We start from the raw sequence: 27,012 nt of genomic DNA, 5'->3' as shown, positions 1-27,012 counted from the left end.
TGATTGGATCAAGAACTTGTTTTGATATTTTGCATCTAGGGCACTACATATTTTGTGTTTTGGAAAACATTATGTAAGCCATGGGTTCTATTGTCGAGCCTCTGTAGTGTCTATGCTTATGACTATGGTGTACTTGCGTTTGTGGTTAAAAACCTTTTATCGAGCGCAAGATTATATTACTTGTTCGAGCGCTTTTGTTGTAAGTACACCAGTTGATTTTTTGGTGATTGTCATGTTATAATATTATATGGTTTTATTCGTACAGTTCAGTATTTTCATAGTCTCCCTTAATTAATTAGATTATATATAATATGTTGTATTGAACTAGACATTTGGTGCTTATCATTAATGGAAATGCAGTACGAAGACAATATGTCAAAGTTAAAATAATTTTCGGATGTTTTTATATACTTGTGAAAATTTTCAATTAATGATCCACCTATTTGGTTTAGGATTGAACGAAACTATTGGTTTTATGTATTTTGTAACACAATATTTCTTTGCTATCAACATTGTTGGAATTTATGGTTTCTCATTCTTCTCCTTCTGTTATGTTCCTTAGAAAATGTGTGTGAGATTAAGAGATCATCTTAAAGAAAACAAATTTACAACACTGATATGTGTGGGAGAATGAGAGATCCTCTTAAACAAAATAGGGAGACATATATTATGCATCAACATACATTTACAATAGTGCTTCATGTTTGGTTGATTGACCGATGAGTAGCCATCTTAAACAAAACATATATACCACTACTAGAGTACTTATGCCCAATACGGTAAGCAACATCTACTTACAACGGAAATAACTTAAGAGGAGTCATAACCGTGATCCAAAACCAATCGAAATGTGAGGCATGAAATATGAGTCTCATTAACCAAACACTATTTACTAGTACGGGACACCATAGTTTATCAGTAAACATCATCTACTGAGTTGGAAGACTGAGAGCTTTGTATGTAGGTGGAGTCACCACTGCTGTCATCTAGGATGGAAGCAGGGGTTTCGGTGGTTGCCTCATCTGAGGGACATGATTCCGATTCTTCTCCACCACAGTCGGTTGCGATCGAAACATCTGCATCTTTACATCTTATTGCATTCTTGCCATCAGCCCGATCCAACACAGTTTTGTCACCATTTCCAGCATTTGTTTCACTTCCTGAATTAGCATTCTCACCTTCAGAAGATAGTAGGACAACTTCGACATCTTCGTCCTCCGAATCACTGGACAGAATTATGATTTCAGGAGGGAGTTTATCAGTGTTGTTATTTGATGGTGCAGTAGAGTCCGAATTACTTGGGGAGTCATCCATATTTTGTGGACAACAGATGTAGCTTTCAAGGGCCGGAACTAAGTTGGACTCTATTATTGTATAGTGCTGCACATATATATAACAAAAAGTAAGTCAAATAAATGTGTTCTCAACCACCAAACAATATACAAATAGGTGGTTGTGCATCAAGTCAACAATACATCAATTAGATTTTTTTACTGTATTGTCTTACCATTTTCTATTCACATCCATGCCATCAATCCTCAAGCCTGCAGATTCATGATGAAAAAACATCAATGCCAAATAGTAGTTGTAAAAAAAAAAAATTTATCAGATCTTTCGTATTGAATTTATAATATGCAATAACATTACCAATAATTAATACTAACCAACTAAATTAAAATAAGCCAGAAATCATAATTACTAGATATTTGTACTATAATTAAGGAACATGGTCTATAGACCATGGAACTTGCATACAACATAATCAGATTCGACATACATTCCCCCTTACAAATATTTGTGGATTCATCTTGACGTACAAGACTTTATACAAAAAAGTACCATAGGTAGAGTCAAGATTTGTCACTGAATTCACATTCAAAACAGTACATATTTATCTCACAACATTAATTAGAAATGGAAGCACCATCTACTTGGCATCTTCCTTTAAATTCATCGAGCGCAACTTCCTTTCTATTGCAGCACATATCTCAGCAGACCTTAAAGAAAGTTGTCTTTGCTCATTTGCCAACTGTAACTGGGCTTCTATAAGTTGGCTTAAGCTGCGAGATTCAGTGGCATTAAATGAACTGGAAGTATTTGTTGATCTTGCCCTGTTTGTTGAAGTCGAACTCTCGCTTCTCTGTGTATGCTGTGATTCGGATCTATGCCTCTTCTCGATGTAATTAGTATAAGCTTTCACCGCTTCATCCCGACTATGAAAAGACCGGTGAACAGGTGATTGAAATTCGCAAACTTCCAACTCCGCTTCCTCCCATGTACTATAAATTCCAGGGTTTCGTCCTTTGAATACAACGTAGGTCTTGCCCTGTCACGGATAACAAAATAGACAATACACGTACATTACAAATATGTTTTGTAATGTGAAGCAAGAAAATGCTAAATTTGAGAAAATCACCATTTTAGTTCCACGGTTCAGTTTCTTAATCTTCTAAACTGCAAGAAAAAAGTGAGTCAACACAAAGGATCTATACTGAAAACCATCAAAACAAGGTGCATCAAATAGGATATACAACATCATTACCACAAGCTTCAGCCGCTTCAATTCTATTTCAAACTTAAATTATATTTCTTCGTTTCATTATTAACATGAAACTACAGCAAAAAAAATATGTATGGGAATCTTAGTAAAAACATCGATAGCTGCCTATAATTAAAAACAACCCAAAACACAAAAAGTTCACAATAATCATATAATATACGGAAAAACATTAAGCTCGGCGTTTCATTCTTACTTGTCAATAAATTAATCATATAATTTATCAGCTAACTTATTTCACTTTGGAAATGCACCTAAAATTTGGAATGGAAATTTGAAGAAAAATTATTTACCCGAAATTATGAGAAAGAAATATACATTCTATAATCAAAGATGAAAGAAAAATTATATTCATTACCTCCAACAATCGTCGATATATGGGCTATTATTGAAACGACCCTAACTCTATAATTATTAAATAAATAAATAAATATGCGGATTTTTTTTTTATATACTTACTAAATAAAATATGCACATATATGCCCATACATACATGCACAAAATAAAAAGATTTAAAATAAATAAATAAATAAATAACTTAAATAAAAATTGCATTCTTTAAATAAAATAAATATCTGAGTCAAACATTTAATTAAAAATACTGCATAAGAAAAATGATGTAAAATTTGCATGCCCTGACAATATTCAATAAAATATTCCAAACTCACAACCACTGAAAAATATTATAAAATGTGTAACATGCTGACATAATCAAAACATGCAATGTGACTCAAACATCTATCACGGTCACGGGGTCACTGCATGTCCGCTCATAGGTCCTCGCCGCCGGTAGGAGCTACATCCTCCTCTACGAACTCACCTGCACCATACCAGTGTAGTGAGCCTAGAGGCCCAAAATGCTAACATAACAAGGGTTTTAAAATAATTTAAATCACTTTGATACTAATACATAACATATACATGAATGAACATGCTTAAAATATCATGGCATAAACATAGCTTAAATTAACTTAAATAACATAATACATACATTGTTGAGCAGTTAAATTTCTAACATCGCATGGTTGTATCCGTAGTGTAACCTTAAATCATACATTAAATACTGATCAGCGTGGAAACCAACGTACGTGGCGGTGACGAATCACCTCTTAAATTGGCAGTAAACTGCCCTTCAATAGTTCACATATGGAGACGAATCCCCCTTAAATTGTCACACTACTTCAACTTCCAACATAAAATATTTTATTATTGCTCAACCTTAAACATTTAATTATGCATAAAATTATTTCATGAATGCATGTACTTAAATAAAATGTGTGTCCTTCATATATATTTAATTTAATTTCTTACTAACATATAAATATTAAAATAACTTCAATGCATAAAAATAATTAAATATATAATCAGGACACATGCAAATTTCTCATGGATTGTACTGGACTGCTGGCCCTAAACTCTCGAGCCCAATTACTTAAATCTGGCCCATAAACATACTTAAGCCCAATAAAATTGTTCTAAGCCCAATTAAATTAATTAAAGCCCATTAAGACATTCTAGGCCCAATAACAACTTAAACTGGCCCAATGGGCCCAAAAGCCCAAAGACTGGCCCAATAACTTTCATGGGCCCTAAAGCCCATAAAAATTAGTGGGCTCACTTAAATAAAATTATTTAAGCCCAAATAATTAAATTCAACCCAAAATAATTAAATGGAGCCCAATTAAATTTTGAGATTTAATTAGGCCCATTAAACCATTAATTAAACTAAAAACTTAAAAATAAAAATACCCGAGCCCAACTAACTTAACCCGGACCCGGACCCAACTAACTTAACCCACTAACTTCCAGACCCAACCCGGACCCAAGACCCGACCCGGACCAGCCCTGAAACCCTAAACCCGATCAGCCCTTCCCCTCCCTTCTCTTCTCGGCCGCCGCGAGCAGCAGCCCTTCTAGGGCTGCTGCCGCCCTGCTCCGGCCACCCCTGGCCGGAGCCCCACCGCCCAGAAGTAGCCCACGTCTGGGCGGTCCTAACCTGCCCAAGAACCCAGCTCCATGCAGTCCCACGCACCGAGCCGAAGCCTCCTTCCCGAGAACCCTAGCCTGCGCGACCATGGTGCCCGATCTGCAACCTCTCGATTTCTGGGCTCTTTTGGCTTGAACCAAACGAGCCAATCGAGCCTAGACTCACCCTAGACACCCTAGGGACCCTTACCAGCAGCTAGAACATCCATGGCTATGAAAAACGTGGACATGTTCAACCCAAAACAAGAGACATGCGCATACAACTACAACAATTTGTTTTCTGAAAATTCTTCAATGTTTTTGATGCAAACCCAATACACACACTAATATATCTGATAGGCACAAAAAATATAGAAGGAAATCATGCCTTTCACCGAGAAACGAAGAGAAAAACGAGCGTGGGACGATTTCGGGACGACGAACGACGAACACACCTTTGAAGCTTAATGAAAATCGAGCTATGGAGTCTTGGGGATGTCTGGAACGATGAAGATGATGAAGAGTAGGGAGGGAGGCGGCTGAATGTGTGAGTGATCGGTTAGGTTTTTGGGTAGATTAGGTTTTGGGTTTTTAATTTAATTAAAATAGGTTTTAGGATAATTAAAAGTTTTAAATATAAAATATAAAATTTAAAAACCCCCATTAAAAGTTAAAATCTGATAATTTAAGCTAAAAATATAAAAATCCCGAAATTACAAATTTAGGGAATTTTAAAAATAATTAAAAGTCATTAAAATGGCTAAATTTGGATAAAAATGGACTCCTAAAATTATATAAAATTAAATACTAAAAATTTTGAGGTAATAAAACTCAAAATACTATTTTTGGGCTCTAAAAATGCTCATGGAATAAATTGGCTAGAAAGTTGTCATCTCGTCCGTCCACGGTACCGTCTACGCGATCAAAACAATTAAAATACTAAAAATCGTAAAATCACTAATCATGGGTTAAATGCTTAAAAATAAATTAAATCATGCACAAATAATTCACATAATTATTTAACCCATAAATCTAAAACTTAAATAATTAAATATCCTAATTATGCATGCGGATTTACGTATTTAAAATACCGGGTGTTACAATTATTGTATGAAGATCTTCGTTGGAAAAGGTAAGGGAAAGGGTTTGAGATTTAACCTATGTTGGAGGAGTAGTATGGGGTGAGAACTAACCTGGGGTGAGAAATTGTGGTCGATCATTTTGATAGGTTAAAAGATAGGGAAGGGCATTTTTGGTAAACATATAATATTAATTATCAATCCATATAATAATCAATTGAAAGAAACACCATACAAACAATCTTCTTTAATCAATCATTCACACCAAACATTAAAATATCATATCACATATTTAAATTATCCAATCATTATCAACCAATTTATCAATCCAGTTGTTATCCTATCACACAAAGTAAACGCACTCTAAAACAATTAATTTATTCTACACAGCTATTTCGTTATTAAATTATTTCATGTGTATTTTAGTGATTCGATCTACTCGCAAAAATATTAATTTTTATATCCAAAAATATTATTTTAATTATAAAGTATAAATTTTAATTTATGTTATGTAAAATATTGTGAATATATTTTGATACAAAGTGAAGGTTTTTTTTTTGTCTGAAGTATTATTTTTCTGTAAATATGAATCGAGATGATCGTCTCATGGGATCTAGATCAATGAACAATTTGCAAAGAATACAAATGACTAACTAGACATGCATGGAAAAATTTTATAAAATCAACTTCATTTACGATATAATTACCAAAATTAATGGGTTTTATATTTTATTTCCAACGTAACATTCATTTAGTAGATGTACAATTTAGATATATTTCATCGTATAAAATAGATAAATGTCACCTCAGATATGCTCATAATAACCATGCATTGTATCAATACTCTGTAAACAGAGTATATTAATAATGTGCATATTTTGATATTAGTATTAGTATTAGTATATTGGTTTATCTTTATACTATATATTCGTTTAAATGATTTTTTTAAGGGATAATAGCCAAAATAGTCCTGTAAATTTGCTTGTTTTGTGATTTGGTCTTGTAAGTATTCAATTTTGGGTTTTGGTCCTGTAAGTTTAGTTATATTTTGGTTTTTAGTCCTTTTTTTTATTTAAGCAATGTTTTTATAACCGGACCGGTGATCAAACCGATCCAACTTAAAAATAACGGTCCAACTGGTTGTACTGTTTTAATCGGACGGTCGGATCGAAAAACCGTTTATATAATATAATATAATATAATAATTAATAATATATTTTAAATTATAAAAACTTAAAAAAATTATATATATATATATATATATTAGTTTGAAAACTAAATAACTATATAAATATATTCAAAAAATTATAAACTCTAATATTAATAAATAATATTTATAATAAAGAAAAAAATTTTAAACAATCATGTATATATATATATATAATAAATATTAAATTAAGGTTTTAAAATAAAAAAAAAACTAATTTTTCAAACAAAAAACCTAGAAACTAATTTTCCGGTTTTTGACCAGTTTTTTTGGTTCAACCGTTAAAACGATTTATGATAGTGTTTCGGATCAAATCAGTGACCGTTTTGGGTCGAACTGATTGAACCGGTCGGTACAGTTCGGTTTTGAAAACATATCATTTTAATTGTTGAAGTCACAACAGATACATCATCATTTTTCATTGCCACTTGAACATTTTTAGGTATCATATCAGCATTTTCTGATGTCACGTCAACATTCTATGAAAAAAAAGACTAAAAACCAATTATAACTTAATTTATAGGACAAAAAACCAAAATTAAATACTTACAAAACCAAAACACAAAATGTGCAAACTTATTGAATCATTTTGACTATATTCCCTTTTTTTAACTACGTTTAAATGTACATAACATGAACTTTGTTTACCTCATATATCAAATAAATAGTATTCGACGATGATTAGTCGTACTGAGGGGCTCGACTCTTGAGACCTTGCTTCACTCTGATCAGATCAGCCAAGAAACTTCAAAAAATTCGCTCTTTTTCGGGTTCTCATCTAGCTTCCATTCTACCAATCATTAATGAATGGGTATGAGTTATTTTCCTTCAATCTCAGTACTTATATCAAATTTAATTTTTTTTTAACCTCTGTTTCTGTTGTTTTGATAGTTTTTTGTAAAATTAGGACACGGAGAACCCTGAGTGCACAATTGTTTTTAAAGGGATAAATGCAGGTCCTCGATGTTTCAGGATTTTGTTTTCAAGAAGCCGTGAAACCTATCCAAAAATTGGAAGGAACGCTATAAACTTTTGATTTAAAAAGATTGGTCTTTTACCCCCAATAAGATGTTTATAATCTCGACAAGAATTAGATATAGTGGTCTCACTAGAATTAAACAAATGATACTTAAAATTTTCAGGTCAGTTTTACCAAGTAGATTTTGGACATTATTTAATTGATTAATTAGAGGCCACAGAAAAGGTTGAATAAGTGGTGATGTTTGTGTGTGAAATGCACATTACTTCATGGAAATTTGTCCATCTTCCTCTCAACATTAACAGCCACATTGATTTTTTGGACATACTGTTGGGGACTTAAACAGAATCGGACTGGATAAATAAAGATGGGCTATTATCGTGTCAAGAGAATTCTAGAAACGATAACTAGGGGAAGAGGAAAGGAATGAGGGGGAAGGAAGATGAATCAGGCATGCGAGAAAGAAGATGGATTCATTCATGTTTATTGTGATTTGTTCTTACTAGCTTGTGCTAGGGGCAAGGAGAGTGAGTGTATTCTTCTTGTAAAAGGATTCTATCATTGGCTGAGATATTTCTCAGATTATAGTCCCATATCAATCTATTTTCCTTTTAAGTGTGTAGGAGATCTAGCCTAACACATACCCTCTATTGTTGATATGAGTAGGTTCATGACAAGATTTTTGTTGATTGCGGATCACTTGTCGCCTATTGTGCTCAATAGTTTTCCCGTAATTAATATAATATTGTTTCTTATCAAAAAAAAAAGAAGAGAATTCTAGTAAAAACAACAACTTTGACAAGAGGAAAGGGACTAGGAGGGGGCAAAATAAATTAAGCGGGATAGAAGGGAGGAGGGATTTGTTTTGTTCTTACTAGCTTTGTTCTGGGGGCAAGGAAAATGTGTATTCTTCTTGTAAAATGATTCTTTGACTGATTCTATCATTCCTCATAATATATAAATCAATTTATTTTCGTGTCCATTAATGAATATTTGCAAATTTAATTGTGTTAGGAGATCTAGATCCTAACACCCTCTTCCACAGATATTTCAATCAGCATGAATGCTCTCCGCAGCATGGCTAGTTGTATTGGGAATAGATACTGCGGTCTATGACTCAAGGTGGTTGTTGATTTGCTCGCCGTATTATCTATGGCAGAAATAAGTTTCCAGTCTCTGATTCTTTTCTCAGCATTGTTTCGCATATTTCTGATTTTGTATGGGGAGTGGCAAGATGCTTTTATGGAGGTTAGATACACGGATATTGACTATTTTGTTTTTTCTGATGCTGCTGCCTTGATGGCATCTGGAAAATCACCTTATGAAAGATCTACTTATCGGTATTCACCCCTAATAGCGTTTCTTCTTATGCCTAACTCATTTCTTCATCGATCGTGGGGTAAATTCCTTTTCTCAGCCTCAGGTATGTCATTATTTATTAGAAAAGTACCTATTTTTCTGGGTGGCAATTGAACTGGGTTGTATTGAAATTTGGACTTATTTAATCAAGGGGGATTCTAACCATGAAGGGAAAGAAACATATTCGGTGCTAAATTCTTAAGCATTCTAACCTGAAGGCAGCCAAGTCAGGTTGGTGTTGGTCAAGTGCTATCATCTTCATATCTTAACCCTAAGAAAAATGGTAATTACTAAACATTAATTGGTTGTATCCAGACTTAACTGATTCACAAGATTTTTTAAGGCTTTATGTTTGGAATTTATTTATACTCTGTGTATACTTTTTGTTTTTTTTTTTCCTTTTTCGAAGGGGGTGGGAAGGAGGGGAACTCATCATTAATCTTTTCGAAAGCTCATTTCCAAAATCTAGTCATTTTTCAAATAATTTCTAGATGTTGTAACTTCTTTCTGGAAAATATGAAGGGGAAAGTAAAATCCTTTTGGTGAAATAAGTCATTTCGAGTTTCAACTACGTAGGTTTCGGGAAAAATAAAATTATGGAAGGCTTCCTTTTCGGGTCAGTCTTTTAGAACCAGTTTGCACTCAATTCTTTTCTTTTTGGTAACTAAAGTATATGTTAGGTGTTAATAGGAATAGGATACGTGTGCATTGGATGGTTTTTTATGCATCCAATGACAATTCCATTATATATCTTAACTCAAATTCACTCAACAGATCTACTTGTGGGATCCTTTATTCACAAAATTTTGAAGTTACGGGGAGTACCTGCCAAACTCTGCCGCTACTCTGCTATGGCATGGCTTTTTAATCCATTCACATTCACCATTGGAACCCGGGGCAACTGTGAGCCCATTGTGTGTGCCATGATTCTTTGGATCTTATTATGTATGATGGATGGTACAACTTCAATCCCTTTTGATAAAATTTCTTCCAATAAATACCTTAACAATTTGTTTTTTAAAATGTCTGCATGTGAAGTTGAACTAACCATGTGTATAAATCTATCCACACTTGAAGACAATTTTAGATGTAAATTGGTTAGTTATTTCTAGATATTTAGAAGCATTAAACCAGCAGCGCATACTTAGATTAATAGACCGCAAACATATGAATAGAAAAGCTTTTCTTTCTTCGAGTACTAATTTTGTTAGGTGATTTATAGTTTGTGTGAGTGTTAAATCATTAAAGCAAATTCACTTGAAAGTGATGCTCTATTTGTGCTCTTTTATTTTTATATTGAATGGAGCACATCTGAAAGCCTCACTTATGCTTGCATAAAAGTTGCAGCATCTACCTTCATTTCGAAAACAAAAAGTCAGTCAAACATTAGAAATGTAAGCAAATTTAACTATTTGTTCTCTCCTCGAAACATTCGTAAAATCTCGTCTAATAAAAAACTAATAACAAGTAAAAAATTAAGGTTCTATTCTAACACGAAACGAAGAGGACAATATATGGTAACTGTACTAAAGAAGATGCAGAGACACCAAAAGCTTCTTAGATATTTCTGCATCAATATGCCCAAAATTTATGATCAAGATTTATAAAATTTCAAGTAGCAGTCGACTAGATGCGTCGTGCAAGTCATTTCTGTGATGCAATTTATCAAAAAGAAATTATAATATCCTACATCTCTCTTCATTTTCATGTTAGCACTTGGAGTCCAGACCCAAAATTTTGTTATTCTTCACGTTATATGTTTCTTTATATGAACTGCAGCCAAAGTCAGCTATTTTAATTTTTTGTTGTCTTTCGGACAGGTAATCTTTTACAGGCAGCATTTTGGTATGGGCTTGTTGTTCACCTCAGAATATATCCTATAATCTATGCACTTCCTATAATCTTGTTTCTGGATCCTCGATGTTTTCGACCCGGTAAAAAACCTGTCTTAGTGAACTGGAGTTCCAGAAATTCAAAATCATCCCATCACTTGAGTGACTCAAGAATCACCATCTCGCAGTCTATAAGGGCATTTCTAACAAGCACTATTACTTGGAAGAGAGCCATATTTGGACTAATTTCTGGATCCACTTTCTTCGTCTTGACTGGGCTATGCTTCTTCTTATACGGATGGGAATTCTTGCACGAGGCGCTTCTATATCATCTCACACGTACAGATCCACGACACAATTTTTCTATTTACTTCTATCACATATACCTCCACTACGAACACGAGTTCTCTGTGACTGAAAAGCTCATTGCCTTTCTCCCTCAGTTCACAGTGCAGCTAGTTCTGATATTCAGTTTCGCCTGTGATTTGCCATTCTGTTTCTTTCTCCAGACACTTGCATTTGTAGCTTTCAACAAGGTTTGTGACGATACAATACCTCTAGTTCTGCAAAATACCCCATTAATGCATAATTGTACTAGTTAACATTACTAGATAATCATTATTTGATTGATGTCTATCCAGGTCATAACTGCACAATACTTTGTTTGGTTCTTCTGTCTACTGCCTCTAATATTGCCGTGGAGCAAGATGCAGCTCAAGTGGAAAGGTTTAGCTTGCATCTTTTTGTGGATTGGCGCTCAAACCCATTGGCTGCTTTGGGGTTATTTGCTCGAATTTCGAGGTAAGAACGTGTTCATTCAGCTTTGGGTTGCAAGTTTGGTGTTCTTGGCAGCAAATACTTTTGTACTTGTTACTGTCATTGGCAACCATGTGTACTGTCCAGTGTTAAAACGACTAGTGCAGGAAAATTTGAGCAAAACTATGAAAGATGACTAATATGTATTCTTATGAAGATTTTTGGGGCCGAGTGAAATGAACATGGTTGGATCCAGCTATAAAGCCAGTAGGAGAAAATCAATATTTGAAATTTTTGTTTCAATTATTTCATTGGTGGAAGCGTGTACCAATGAAAATATCAAGAACTTCGGCCATTTAGCTTTGATGTAAAAGATGTTAATATTGAAATTACCTTATTAAATGATGTTAAATTGAAAATCACTGAGGTGGAAAAGGATATTTGTTGAAATATGGTAATGAGGATTGAGGCCAACTATATTATTATCATTTAGAAGCCATCGGACAAACTTTAAAACCAGAGTGGAAAAATACGAAAACAAAAGAACACTGGGGACGGATATGATTTAGCTTTCGCATCTCATGCAATCAATTCATGCTAGTGTGGAATATATGATATGCCAACTTTAATTAGTTTATTCTCATTTTGATTTTAACAATAATGTGAAGTAATTTTTTTTTTAATTATTTCTACGACTTAGAATTTGTTTGGTACTTGAAATGCTTTGGTTTTTATGTTTATTATATTTTTATGTAGTTGTTTCAAACATTTTATTTGAACAATTTAATTATTGTTGCTAAGGATCAAGCCGTAAATATATTCAAAAATCGTATTTTTAATATTCCAAAATCCAAATTTCACGTAAAATAAAGTGCCCATTTATTTCACACAAAAAAAGATAGAATTGATCATGTGACTATCAGACCTAACGAAAGGCTGTAAGATCAGATGGCTCTCGGATATCCACCAATAAAAATAAAATAAAATAAAACTGCGTCGGAATAAGTTTTATTTAATTATCGGCATTTATTATTCATTATTGCTGAGGGGTTGTGAAATAGAATTATAAATTCTATAAAATGAAATATTATTGTTTGTTGTGGAAAATAAATTGGATGGAATGGAGTCCTCGCTCCCTCTGTATTCTGAAGATATTTAAGAGATATATTTCTATATAAAAAATTATGGCTCATTTTATAACTAGCAGTGACAAATACTACAAAAGCCGAGAGGAAAATTTTACTACAGAAAGAATGCAGATGATGAGTGGAATAAAAAATTAATTTGAGGAATCCAAAATTAAGCAAAACGTCAAGATCGAGGGAATGAGTTGAATTAAATGGAAAATGACAAAAAAAAAAAAATTTAATTAGCCTCAGTAACTTTCATTTAAAAAATATCTTAAGTCAATGCTTCGTCATACTCATTTTTTATTGAAAAATAGTCATGTTTCGATTCATGAACGATCGATCCATCAATAAAAGTGTTAAATAGGTAATGGTCATATATTTGGAAGCTTAAAAACAAGTTCATGTATTTATTTGTTTTTCAATGATAAAAAGTAATAAATATTTTTTTAATGTCGTTAATCATCAAACAAGAAAAATAAAAGAGTTTTTCGACGACGACGACGAAAAAGAAAACACCGGACATAAACATACTTGACATGGTCCACCAAGTTGGCTGTGCAATAGAGTCCATGCAATCCAGTTGTTGAGAATTGAGATTATGATTTTTATTTAAAGGAATTTAAGAATATAAAAATATATTTCTCTTCTTTCTTTTTTTTTCCCTGAAATGTTCCTAGGTCGACAAATGGGTTTAGTAAATATATATACAAACCCAAAATCTCAATAATAATAATAATAATAATAATAATAATAATAATAATAATAATAATAATAATAATAATAATAATAATAATTTATGTACGATAAGATATAAATCTTAATTCTCTATTAAGTTCCACAGGTTGAATTTTCATACCAATGAGCCACAATCAAAGAAATGGAATTGAATTGCATTAATAATTCAAAATTAATGGCATTTTATTATAATATGTTCATGCTCTATTATTTTGATATTCATTATTTATGGTGAGTCATCGTTCAGAGGATATATATACATATATAATATTGTAGATGTAGTGTGAACTTCCTTCACACCAACACACCAAACGAAGTAAGACTATTTGTCGGTCGTAAAATCTCGCAGTTCTGATATTCTTTTAAAAAGAAGAAAACATATAATTTTTTCTCCTTTTAAAATGATTTACATATGATTTCTATTTACTCAACTCTTTGTTTGTAGCTTACAAATTTCCCTTTAAAGCCAAAAACAATACTAATAACACTAATCTGATTATATTGTCTTCTTGGGTACAAGATGACAGAGTATGTATTATCGGGTTTAATTATTGTTAAATTGTAGAGAATTACAGGAGTAGCTTCCAGCTTGATGAGGTGTCCTCTGTAAAAGTGAAACTACAGCGGAGCAAATTCATTGATTGAGTGACACGTGCCACGCGGTGCCTCTCGCCCATTATATCTATCCGTTGGGGCTGTGAGTGAAAAAGACACCTCAACACCCTTCCCATCAATTAATTTTCTTCCAATCCAAAATTGCATAAGCAACATGCCGCTACATCTGCTGTCAATCTGTTTCTTTGCGCATTCATTGTGTTTTAGCCTTGAATCCTATACCGTTCAATTATTCATTTCCTAATTATTGAGAAAAGTGGTGCTTTATATGCTAAAAGTTGTCAAGATTTCATTTTTAGCTTTGTATAGGGTTAAATAAACTATTTTTGGGTGTGATAATTGTTTCAGGCAGAAAACCCATTAAGGGTGCTGTGCTGAAAAAGAAAATATCATTTTGTTTCATTTAATTTATAAGAGAGAGTGTGTGTGTGCGTGTGAAACGGTTCCTATCTTATTATTTTATTTATTATGACAGCTTCTCTTCTGCATGTAATTTTTCCCATGGTGAAAGGCCTTAAAGCCGCAATTTTTTAATAACAAAAATATATTACCGTAGCAATCGTACAAATCAAGTTATTTATTAAAATGAGGCAGCATATTCGTTCTCTTAGTCATAGCAACAGAGGAGGAGCCATGGCTGCTGCTCTTGTTCTTCTTTTGCCCCTTTTGTTTCCAAGTCTTTTCACTCCATTCAGCCATGCTTTGCCCTCTGCTCTCTCGGTATGTTCTTGATTTCCTCTTATTTTTTGCTTTTTTCTTGTTTTTGCAGTTACCTTGATTTGTGTCGCGTTTGAAATTTTTGCTTTTCTCGTGTGAAATTTTTTGCAATTGCTGTGTTGCACTTTACCTTTTTTAGATGTGTTTTCGGTTAAAGCTGTGGCAGATGGCTACACAAGGGGTAGGGTGAAGGCATCTTGTGTGGAAACACGTTTTCTTGAAAAAAAAAGATTTGATCTTGAGAGGGATTCAGGTTCTTGTAATTCTTGGTCAAACTTTAGCTTGTTGGGCTTTGTCGGTGGTGACTTTTTCCTTTTGAAGTTGGTGGAATCTCTTAGGAATTATTTAATTTGGGTTAATTTAGATTGAAAAGCAAATGTGGATGCTGTGTGAGAAAATATATAATGTATAGTTACTGGCAAAAGAATTAGGGAGAGAATTGGCCTTCAATTCCAAATTGGAAGTATGGAAGTGCTAGGTTAACTTGATTTGAACCCTTTTAGTTGTATATATGCCTTACTTCAATAGAATCTGATAATTGCTGTAACCACATGATGTGTAACACGGCTTAAAATCTGGCAGAGCCCTTAGAATCTAAAGAACCCCGAGGCTTCGAAACTTTAAAAAATGTTGGGAGAATATTATGCATGTATGTAAAGAAATATGCATTGCATTGAAAACTCGTTTAAAATTTGTGCAAAATGGATGTGGTTGATTGATCCCTCCCCTACCCCTTTATTCTTAATTCTGGATGGGGTGTGCCATTCTCAAGGGCAGCGAGTATGAGCGTATCTGCAAATGATGTAATACATGTTTCGTATGGATCTTCTGGGGTTGAGCTGATTCATTTGGTGAATGTTGGTGTTTGACAAGCGTCGTTGAAAAAGAAAGATACTGAAATCTGCTTATATCTTTTGGGAAGCTGAGTGCCAGTATTTGTGTAAGAAGATTTGTAATAACCTCTCTCATGTAATAGAATATGATCGCGCGTGTGCTGAGTGCCAAGAGATAAGGTCCTGGCTGTTTAAAACAATTTTAGTAATTAAAACTCGTGAACCTAGCATGCGACAGTTGTATAAACTGTGAACGTCTTCTAAAGTTGGTGCATGACTATGCAACCTTGCCTGCAAAGCTTCTCTCTTATGTGTCGAAAATGTCTTCTGAACTACTGATTTTTGTTCTTGTATTGTCAGGAGTGGAATACCCCAAAACCTATGCACGCTCGCTTACTCAAGAGTGCTCTGCGTCGCGAAACTGTGAGTATGATTTCACTTATTTATAATCTAACTTGACATAAAAATAATTGTTCTGTTGAATTATGCTCTATAATTTGTTCGTGTTCTTTTTTATTATTATTATTTTTTTATTCTAGTCAGATGAACAACAAGCTGACCTGTGGATGCCTTTGCCCGGCCAACAATGGAAAACCTGTGCTCAGCATGGCTTCACCTCCAGTAAGTATTGGGGCTCTGACTTTCATTTTTATCATTTTATTTGGAACTTACCATTAGAAGAGGTGAGTAAAAATTGAGATCTTTTCTTAAATCAATTTTGAAATATTTGTGCCAAATAATGAAATTTAAAATTTGTTAAAAATAAGCATCATAGAGTCACGATTTGGACCCGTTTACTGATTAGCTATTTGTTTTCAGCAAAATTGCCTGAGAAATCTCAAGGATATGTTCAAGTATTTCTTGATGGAGGACTAAACCAGCAGAGAATGGGTGTAAGGACATCTGTTTATTATATATGATATATGCTAATTAAGCATATACAATGCTGATAATAATAAGATTCTTTACTAATATGTACTTCCATTCACATAGATTTGTGATGCAGTTGCGGTTGCCAAAATTTTGAATGCTACTCTTATAGTTCCTTATCTTGAAGTAAATCCTGTCTGGCAAGATTCAAGGTACTCATTAGGACTCCATACTATAAGACGTTTATTTAAAAGAATATTGTTCTCGTTTATTTTTCTTGTTCAAAGTGTGCTTGAATGAGACCGTTTCGATTGTTCTAATGCAGTACTTTCATGGATATTTTCGACGTGGATCATTTTATCGATACATTGAAAGATGACATATCTATAGTCAGAGAGTTGCCCGATGAATATTTTTGGAGCACAAGGGAGTATTATGCTACAGCTATTAGAGCTACAAGAGTAAAAACAGCATCTGTTCATGCTTCTGCAAACTGGTATCTAGAGAATGTTTTGCCTCTCTTGCAAAGGTTGGTCGATATGATAATTTTTCCTTTTGTATTTATTAATTTATTGGTCCACTGTATTGGCATTGTGAGCTGGACTTCACATTCAAAAATTGTCGTTTGGTCATATCTCCCATGTAGCTTTAGTGGGCTTATTTTCGATTATACCAGGAAAGTTCATTTTGTCCCTGAAAACTAGAATGACCGTTTAAGAACATGTCACATTTGGAGTTTATTGACCTAAAGTTTCATCACAATGTTAGATTAACACTAAGAAGACTAATTTACAAGTTTACTAGAAAGTTGACCTTGTCAAGTTCTAAGCTTCAAATTTTGTTCAGTTATGGAATCGCTGCAATTGCGCCATTTTCTCACCGTTTAGATTTTGACAACATGCCTGCTGACATTCAACGACTACGATGCAAAGTCAACTTCCAGGCTTTAGTTTTTGTACCTCACATCAGAGCTCTTGGAGATGCACTTGTTAGTTGCCTCAGATACCCTCGTGGCCCCAGTGAAGCTACTGGCACCAACTATATTAGGGAGTTCACCAATCCCAAGTACAAGCAAGAAGCTGGAAAGTTTGTTGTCCTCCACCTTCGTTTCGACAAGGTATATTTGCTTGTTGTAGTCAATATTTAATGCATCTAATAAGTTTAAGATCGTTTATATTGACACATCCTTATTGTGTGATATGCTAAGTGAGTGTGAAAATTTGGTTGTCTTCTCAGGATATGGCTGCTCATTCGGCTTGTGATTTTGGTGGAGGTAAGGCCGAAAAATTGGCCCTGGCCAAGTATCGACAAGTTATTTGGCAAGGAAGGGTATTAAATTCTCAGTTTACTGATGAAGAGTTGAGGAGTCAAGGCCGGTGCCCATTAACTCCTGAAGAAATTGGATTGCTTTTGGCAGCCCTTGGATTTGATAACTCCACTCGTTTGTATCTTGCTTCGCACAAGGTTTTGTTGAGTTATTTTATTTCCACTGATGATTGATTATATCTGAATAGACGGTAACATAACCTTTTCTTGAATGTAAAGGTGTATGGTGGGGAAGCCAGGATCTCGACTTTGCGGAGTTTATTTCCTCTAATGGAAGACAAGAAGTCCCTCACTTCTTCCGAAGAAAGAGCTCAAATAAAAGGAAAAGCTTCTTTATTGGCGGCTGTTGATTACTATGTCGGTATGCACAGTGATATATTCATTTCCGCTTCGCCGGGAAATATGCACAATGCTATGGTAAGTTCTTCAAGTTATCATCTATTTTCTTGATTCTTTGTGTGAAACAAAAGAAACTTGAACATAAAATGGATCGAAATTGAAGTTTCTATTACCCCTTGGTAACATTTAGTCTGTTTTACTGGATCCGGGAAACTTTTATGTTATGCTCTCGCAGTGTATCTTTTTCATTCATTCTCGAGTTACATGAGAATAAACTTCTCTTCATATACCAGGTTGGTCATCGAACTTACCATAATATGAAGACTATAAGGCCTAACATGGCGTTGTTAGGGCAGCTTTTCTTGAACAAAAGCTTGACTTGGCCAGAATTCCAGGAGGCTGTCACCGAAGGGCACATATCGAGGCAAGGGCAACTCAGACTACGCAAAGCAGAACAATCTATATACACGTATCCGGCTCCCGACTGTATGTGCAAAGCTTGAGTTCTCGTTTGTTAGCATACGGGCGTGTGGCAGATATTTATGGCTTGTACTATTTGAAATAAGTTATGACCCTTTTTTGTTTGGCCATAAAGCACTGGGAATTCATCAGCATTTCGAATCTTCTGCAGCATTTGGTGTTGCACCAGATGATGTTTATTTGCACTGATGGATCCAAGGCATGTGCACATTTGTTAAATATGGGGTCAAAGTCATCTGACATGGAGTGATATACCTATCTTAAATAGCTTTTAGGTTATTGTGTAATATGTTATTGGATTCAATTGTTCGCTATTCGTGATTTTTTTTTTAAATCCTATTATCCTTAATTTTAAGGACGAAAGGCATTTCTTACTAGAAAGACTGATGCACATTCAATCTTGCTATAAGAAACCGGTTTCATTTTTTGAATTGTATATGAATACCAAATGACTTGCATAAATCAAATGTTCATCGCAAGAATTGTTTCTACAATGAACAAGAAATTTTTGCATAAAAAAAATCGAAAACATTTTCAAGTGACATGTATGATCCACGCAACATAATTTCATGACGGACCCTGAATAGAATATGAAGAGTGAATAACTATGTACAGTGGCAATGGCTCTATAAGCATAAAAAAACTCGAACCAACTCCTCACAAGTTTAATACTCGGAGACATCACTAATCTTGCAAGTCATGCTGATTGAGGGTTGATGATCCTGAGTTTTTTGACCGCTTAATATCAGTATTCTCCTTTTCAGTGACTGCAGGACCATTACCAGCACGAAGTGCAGCCAATTCCTTCACATCAACAGGATTTTGTTGAGGAACCATGTCTTCTTCAATGGGGAGGGTTCGTTTCGACCCTTCTAATGCAACACCAAGAACAATATTCTCTTCCATAGAAGGTTTGTTAATAGGTGGTGTAACTTGTTGTCTGGTATCTTGTTTTAACTGTGAAGGAGATGATACATCATCAAGTCTTTTACCTCCTGATGGCTTTGGCATGGAAGCCGACGTATCCTCTTGCCCAACACTTGGGAGATGCTTCTTGTTAGATGTGTTCTGAGTCAAACCACGTGAACTGCTGCCATCAGAACTTGACACTTCTGCAGCCTTGATATCAGTCTTGGAGGTAGACTTTGAAGCATTGACAATATTGAACTTTTGATCAGAGAGAGATTTTTCTAAAACCTTGGAATTCTCCTTGGCATCTGCTTTTGCTATTTGTCCAACCTTGATGGCAGGTTTCACATCCTCTTTCAGAGACTCGTTTTCCTTGGAGTCAGGCAAGACGGTTTCTCGTGACTTGGAATCCGCATTCAAAGTTGATTCCCCTTGAGCATCCATCTTACTATCAGGTGTCGACCTTCCTGTATCCTTGTTGTCTTCCTCCCCATTTATCTTTATTGTTCGAGCTTGAGGAGGTTTGGTCTTATCATCCCCATTGATTTTGTAGGAGGGTTCAATCAAAAGCAATGGGCCGGCTGGAGGGGCTGGAGCTCCCCGGTTAAATGTAGAATCAGCATATGGTACATTATCCAAGTCTGCATCAGTGTATACTTTTTGAACTGTGCGGATGGGAGTGGCTAGTCGAGCTCGATGGTGCCTTATGACTCTGAGAAGATCTAGAAAAATTGCTTCCTGTTTCCCAAAACAAAAGGTTTTGGAGAAAACACGATCGGGTCAGACAAGTTTCCAGATGCAAAGAAATGCATCTGGGGGGAATAAAATCATAAACATATGTTCTCACCTTGACACACAGATATTCTTCGTGATGTGAAGTCTTCACAAAGCAGGACACCAAGATCTGTAATATTTTTGACCAAATTAGAAGACTGAAGCATTTAAAGGAGATCTGCATACTATTACAAAATAGCTAGACATATAAACTATAATCCCGTGGAATTCATTCTTATGAACAAATGCCAAGTTTTTCAACAGAATTATTCTGCAAAATAGTCACGCATTTAAAAATAACAATGTTGAAACAGTATATATTCCAATCATGGGAGCTAAGAATGATCATTTTGACCAAGCATCAGAATTGGTGATCCAATCACCAAAACCCTTCAAAATTTAATGAGATAGAGCACGAGAGTGGGAATGAAAGATTGAAGAGTTCTTAACATGAAAATGGAGTTCATTTTCTTTCTGTATTGTCCTAGTTTTCAGTTGTTTTGCCATGATTTTCTTCAAGGAGAAATTATTTTGCCATAATATCATAATACTGAAACTGGACAAATAAAATGAACCCAATAGAAGGACCACACCAACTAAAGTATATTAAAAGTTTACAACTCACCATTAAGGCCTGGTTTTCCGGATTAATATTGTCCAAAAATACTCTTCTGTGCAACTTTTGCTGTTCGACTTGAGGATTCTTTGCGAGGACCTTGCGCATGTCAGCTACAATATTCTATATATAAGAGGCGTAAGCAATATGTTATGAATCAAGTTCAAAGCAAATGAATCAATTTTTCTAGACACATTCTAGAATTATCACCAGTGAGAGTTGTAAAGATTCTTACACTAATTTTGTTGACATCTAAATGACTGATGGCCAGGTGGTTTTTAATACGCCAATGAGTTTTTTGACTGAAATTTCTCACAACATTGACAGTAAACTTGTGGTTTGGAATGTGAATGGCCTCACGGTCTTCGCCTCTCACAATCGTCGGCGACCACCATCCCACATGCTGCCAAGCGAAAATGCAAAAATCAACAATGAAAAAATTATAGGTGAAAGGATACACTTGAGGACGCTATTAAGCCAAGAAACAAAAGAGAAATTTCAGAATTATGACAGCATGTTCTTTCCACGGCATAGTATAAATATCGTAACAGGTAGACATAAATGATGATGATGATAAGAGGGAATCAACACACACACAAATATTACACTCAGAGCCACTATATTGCTAATATTTGCAAGCTCCACATTCATCATTGGGAGGACTAGAGACCAACTACTAACCTCAACTGTCCCAGAAACTTCATATCCTTCGATCTTAGTTTTAATCCATTCATTCACAACAAATGGTCGGGTTGCATGAATCATTGCACTTGAAAGGAAATTCGTGAAAATCTGCATATAGAAATAAAAAAGAAAATTGATTGAAATAGTATTCTTCAATTAACAACTAAATGCGTTGGCAGCATGAATATGAAACCATAAATATGATGTAAGAAACTAAAATATATACACACCTCCCGCCCAGCAAGCGTCAGCAAAACTGTCCCTAGTCCTCCAGCAGTAAGCCATTTTTGGGTTGAGAAACCTAATAACTCCATGAATAACGATATAGCTGCAACCCACACAGCTGTGTACATGGCTTTTCCAGCAAATTGGAAGCCCATCTGCCGAGGAGCAACCAATTTGTTTAAAGAGACTTTTATTAGAATAAAATTCATGGTACTAAAAAAGCATAAAAGAATGAGGAATTCTAACAATACTTGGTAATCAAGTAGACAAGTACGTGAAACATGAATAACACAACGCTCTAGATTTTATGAGAAAATGTCATGAGCCAACAAAATTTCTTTTAGTATCTTAGTCTAGCTGCAAGCAAAAATCAACTAGATGCTTCAATATTCCATTTCTTCAGAGATCTTATTATTCCTCTTTCCATATCATTTAATAACAATCTAGAACAACTAGTTTTAACAGCTGTAAACTTGCAAGAAATAGAAGGTAATTTGAACGCTCCTTGCATGATCCACAGATAGACGTACAAATTACCGAATAAGGTTTTATAGTATTCCCTATTCATAATACATCAGAAGTATTAGATAGTTCAACACTCTAGAAACTATTTTTTAGCCGCTGATACGCTAAGATATCAATACTACCACTTAATTATCACTGTAAAAGCATGCAACAAAAAATACAAAAGCTTCAGCGCGTTCACCTTTAAGGAAGTATGGGAAACAGTGGACCGATGCAAAAACCCAAAAAGAAGGAACTCATGGCACGCTATCATAACGGTACAACAAAAATGCATTTACTTTGCTATTTCATTGAACTTTTTAAGTCATACTCAAAATAAGGAAAACAAACTAGGTGCTTGTATAGTGGTGAGACTAGTGAAAAAATTTTAAAACAAGAATAACAAACTTCGTCTTGTATCGTGGTGAATCTAGTGAAAAAATTTGGAGGGCATGAATAACGTTAGAGCTTGGCACTGAAACTCAAAAGCCTACGATGTAACAAGGTTTCACATATAAAAATGGAACTCAAAATCCCTTCACAAGTATCTAAAAGTTGGAGCATACATTTCTAGTATCAACTGCGTCATTTGTCTCCATGAATTTTTGTGCTTGCTGAATTACGCTGCATAAAAAACAAAAAATCTCTTAGCCCTACGTGATGTGAATGTAGAACCTACTAGTATCTACTGATCCTGGTAAGCCAACTGGCACTACCATACATCTGATTAGTTGGCCACAAAAGGTCGAATACTCATAAAACAAGAATTTTTTTTTTACAAATTCATGATGCACAAGATATCACAAACAAAATTGTGGCACAGAACAGAAATCAACATACGAAATAGAGCAACGCACTGATATAACTCTGTCAACAACGGATGGAAAAACAAAATTCCAAGCCTAAAACACATATAAACGGCTTCAATAAAACTCTGAGCAACCAAAAAGAATACATGGCTGTCCAAATCCTGATTCAAGTGATAAAGGTTGCTAAGGGTAAAATAGTAGATGCAAAGAAACTGTTAGACATTACACTCATTAACAAACAAGCAGAAATTCACCTTGACAAGCAGTAGGCAAATGCCAGCACTGTGGATAATGATCTGACAAAATTTAGGAGCCTTTGCTTCACAAGTTGACCAGCTTCCGTAGGAAGAACCATTGGATCCAAAGTTCTGTAAGATATTCACTTTCATTCAATATATTACACTCTATCTAAATTTTGGCTTTTTTTTAAGAGAATAGCTAACCTGCATATGAAGATGGCTCCGACCCATAAAAGCAAAGGTTGAATATACGAGGTTGTAGCATGGTATGTGGTACTTTTTTTCCAACTACTGTCGTTTTTCTGCAGGGCACGTTTGATGTAAATATTCAAATTATAAATGAAAGAAGAAGCTCAACATCAATAGCACTACGCTCATACAATAAATGAGGCGTCCAAAAAATCAACTTTTACATGTGAAAAACTAAGTAAGTAAAGAAAGACGTACATTCAAAAATATGTTCCTACTTATACGCACAACTGGCCGAAGTCCCCAAATTGTGAAAATAACAATACCAACTGCTGAAGCTAAATTGACTGCGACAGAACTTCCTTGCCAGCTCTTAAATGACCTAGAAAACGTAGAGAATCGGTTGACAAATGTTCCTTAAAACAAATAATAAGAAACAGCGACCAATACTAATATTCTTTACTAATAAAGAGTACTTGTATTATTCCTATACATATTTTCTAAACTTATTAATGGTTCTATGTTGAACTATATCGGTATATCTGAATACTCAAACAACACACAACAAGAGCACATGACATCCCTGATATCTTCTGATGTGGATTCAATGCTGCAGATTGGATACAATTCCTCCATGTTGCAATTTGAAGTGTTTCAGGAAACAAAGGACTGCAACTTGATTTGTTTCTTGCATTATTTTCTATATTCTTTTAACTGGTCCAGGTACAGGCTTTTGCATTATGCAATATTGTTAATCCAAGGTAATAAATTGATCAACAAAAGTTAGGGGCAACTAAGTTTGACAAAATATTCGAAGAAAAAAAGAAAGAATATAGAGACAAAACATAGCTTTCTCACAATCATTAACCTATGAGGCTAACAAGGATTTATGGCACATTCCTGTTTCCGTTGAAATGTTGAAATCTGTGAATTATAAACTTCGATCATGACATAATTGCCACTAGATGTTAGGGAGACTCAAACTGGTCCTCCAATTAAAACAATCAATCTGATCCAAAAAAGAAAAAGAAAAAAAAAATAGAGGGAAATGGGTAATACCGTGCTAAATTTACCACAACACTCTTTACAAAGGTTGCGTCCAACGATGGGCCTGGATTTAGAGAACATTGGCACTTGATTGTCCGATATTTACATGGGAAGTTGTAAACCCGTTTAAGAACTCTCTTGGGAATATTCGGGCTCCAATTACAATGTATCTGAACCATACCAAGAAACCAAGTCAGGTTCCACCAAGAACAATAACTGAACATTTCCTTTTGCGGATAACAGTGTAAAAGAGAAATACGATAATCATAAATACTTATTCGATTACTTTTTTAATAAAGTAGCATGTTAATAGGATTTAGTAACAATCTTTCGGAAATGCCACTCATTTTCATTTTGAAGAATCCAGGCAACAGGTCGATTTCACATAACTGCCTGACAAAATCTGATCTTTCCCTTTATAAAATAAATGAATTATACTACACATCATCAAATTAGCCACAAGAAAACAGGGGGAACAAATTTTCCATTTAGCCAAAATTATCTGCACTAGGTAAACGGAAAAGAAAAAGAGCACACCCGTGAAACCGACGACAGGTGAGAGTCCAATAAGCAGAATTGGCCTCTTGTTTTCAAATCCCGCCGATTGAAAAGCTATTGATGACAGAAAAGAATCAGAATAAATCCGAATCAAATGAAACCCCAAAAGATTGAAACTAATTATGCTAAATTTTACCCGTAATCGTTTGCCGGCACCATGATTTCCCCAAATTCCATATTCAGGGAATAATTGCGTCAAACCGGCAGCAGACATGTTTGAAAGAGAGCGAAAATATTTCGTCCTTTACTGTGTATATTAGTATATAGTTTTTCCGTAGCTATTACTTGAAATGCCACCGACTTTCCATTTTGTGGCTATTTTATGTTTTCAGGCATTTATGGTTTGATGTATTATTATTTGATGTATTATTAATCATTGTATGGTTTGATGTCTATGTATAACTTCTTCCAATCAATTTCGTCTTATTTTCGTCATATTATTTAGCTATTTATTAATTATTAATTTTATATCAATTAATCAAATAAATTATAATCTATCCATCAAATCAAATAATGTATTAACTATTTTTTTATTTATTTTTAATTTACATTATATTACTTATCTATGTATTTCTTATCCTATCACTCAAACCAAGCGAACCAAGCGATGCCTAATTCTTTATATGCTTTGATTATTAGTTTTTTTTTTTTTTTGAATCAAATTATTAGTTTTTTGACATTCAAATATGTGTTCTTCCCATGATTCCAAATTTATTTTTATTTATTTATTTATTTTTTGTCTTCCGAAATTAAAGTAATTTTTAACAAGACAAATATCGTAATTTGAAAAGAAATAATTTTTAAATTAATTTCTTATTTAATATAACATGTACTCTATGTAGGTACGTATAATATCATATTGAATTTAACATCATGTTTTAGATTTCTACTTTTGATTATCAATATTCACGAACTAGATTAATAATCATGAACGAGATCTTCCTCTCGCTTTCTTAATGACTTTGTCAAGACCACGATTGGATTGTCATTTCATCTTCTTTTGAAACTTTATGTTAAATAACTCCTAATTGATTCAAAGAACTCTTATTTAAAACTAACAACCGTCACACTTAATTTTTATATGTTCGAAAATTTAATTATTTGAAAATACATGTAAAAAATTATCATAGAGCGGCAATTTGATTATTTAAAAGAAATGTAAAAAAAAAAGTATCACGATGAAAAAACACGTGAATTTTGAGATGCAAATATAAAAAGGGGATAATTTAATAAGTTTTATAAATGAAAATTAAGAGAAAATGAAATATGGATATTAGATAAAATTAAGATAATTTAGTCATTTAATATATCTAATAATAATATAAAATAAAGTGTTAAATTTGGGATAACATGAAAGAAATCTTGATATGATTCGATAAAAAAAAGATTAATAAAAAGGGTGAAATTATTATACAATATATATTATAGATTATAATTTTATCATCATCATATAACTTTATCGATTAAATTTTATTTTCCTTAAGCATTTATTCTTTTTTTATATATGCAATCTTATTTACATCTATAGTATAAATTTCAATTTTATATGTATCCGCATTATTAAAATTTAATACTCCATCACTCTTAATAAAAATATATAAAAAAATTATTAATTTAAAAATAACAAAGATATTATCTACCAAGTATCCTATTCTCAAGTCACAATAACATTGTATTTT

The 27,012-nt window shown here is 33.9% G+C and overlaps 3 protein-coding genes across 3 annotated transcripts; 2 read left to right on the top strand and 1 right to left on the bottom strand.

The window, feature by feature from the left end:
* The first annotated feature begins 7,480 nt into the window (after positions 1-7,480).
* Positions 7,481-12,338, top strand: LOC140890768 (GPI mannosyltransferase 1-like). The gene is given in 6 exon segments (XM_073298799.1): positions 7,481-7,619; positions 8,833-9,210; positions 9,921-10,103; positions 10,967-11,514; positions 11,620-11,893; positions 11,896-12,338. Coding segments are annotated over 5 exon segments (1,311 nt in total). The 5' UTR covers positions 7,481-7,619; positions 8,833-8,939; the 3' UTR covers positions 11,931-12,338.
* Positions 12,339-14,306: 1,968 nt separating this feature from the next.
* Positions 14,307-19,102, top strand: LOC140890767 (O-fucosyltransferase 39-like). The gene is made up of 10 exons (XM_073298798.1): positions 14,307-14,934; positions 16,125-16,187; positions 16,304-16,385; positions 16,584-16,657; positions 16,758-16,846; positions 16,960-17,163; positions 17,481-17,751; positions 17,871-18,098; positions 18,180-18,377; positions 18,593-19,102. Exons 1-10 carry the CDS (start codon positions 14,800-14,802, stop codon positions 18,800-18,802), a joined length of 1,554 nt encoding a protein of 517 aa, XP_073154899.1. The 5' UTR covers positions 14,307-14,799; the 3' UTR covers positions 18,803-19,102.
* Positions 19,103-19,214: 112 nt separating this feature from the next.
* On the bottom strand, positions 19,215-25,607 carry LOC140890766 (mechanosensitive ion channel protein 2, chloroplastic-like). Its single transcript, XM_073298797.1, has 13 exons — positions 25,470-25,607; positions 25,313-25,387; positions 24,788-24,945; positions 23,987-24,110; positions 23,744-23,841; positions 23,555-23,668; positions 23,058-23,115; positions 21,993-22,142; positions 21,760-21,870; positions 21,314-21,481; positions 21,088-21,201; positions 20,536-20,592; positions 19,215-20,426 (listed from the first exon to the last, which is right to left on the bottom strand). Exons 1-13 carry the CDS (start codon positions 25,545-25,547, stop codon positions 19,464-19,466), a joined length of 2,268 nt encoding a protein of 755 aa, XP_073154898.1. The 5' UTR covers positions 25,548-25,607; the 3' UTR covers positions 19,215-19,463.
* Between the last annotated feature and the right edge of the window lie 1,405 nt (positions 25,608-27,012).

This window comes from Henckelia pumila, chromosome 3, assembly GCF_033568475.1.
Source record: "Henckelia pumila isolate YLH828 chromosome 3, ASM3356847v2, whole genome shotgun sequence".
NCBI classification, from domain to species: domain Eukaryota; kingdom Viridiplantae; phylum Streptophyta; class Magnoliopsida; order Lamiales; family Gesneriaceae; genus Henckelia; species Henckelia pumila.
The sequence above is the reverse complement of the archived record's forward strand: the minus strand, read 5'-3'. Positions and strand labels throughout refer to the sequence as shown.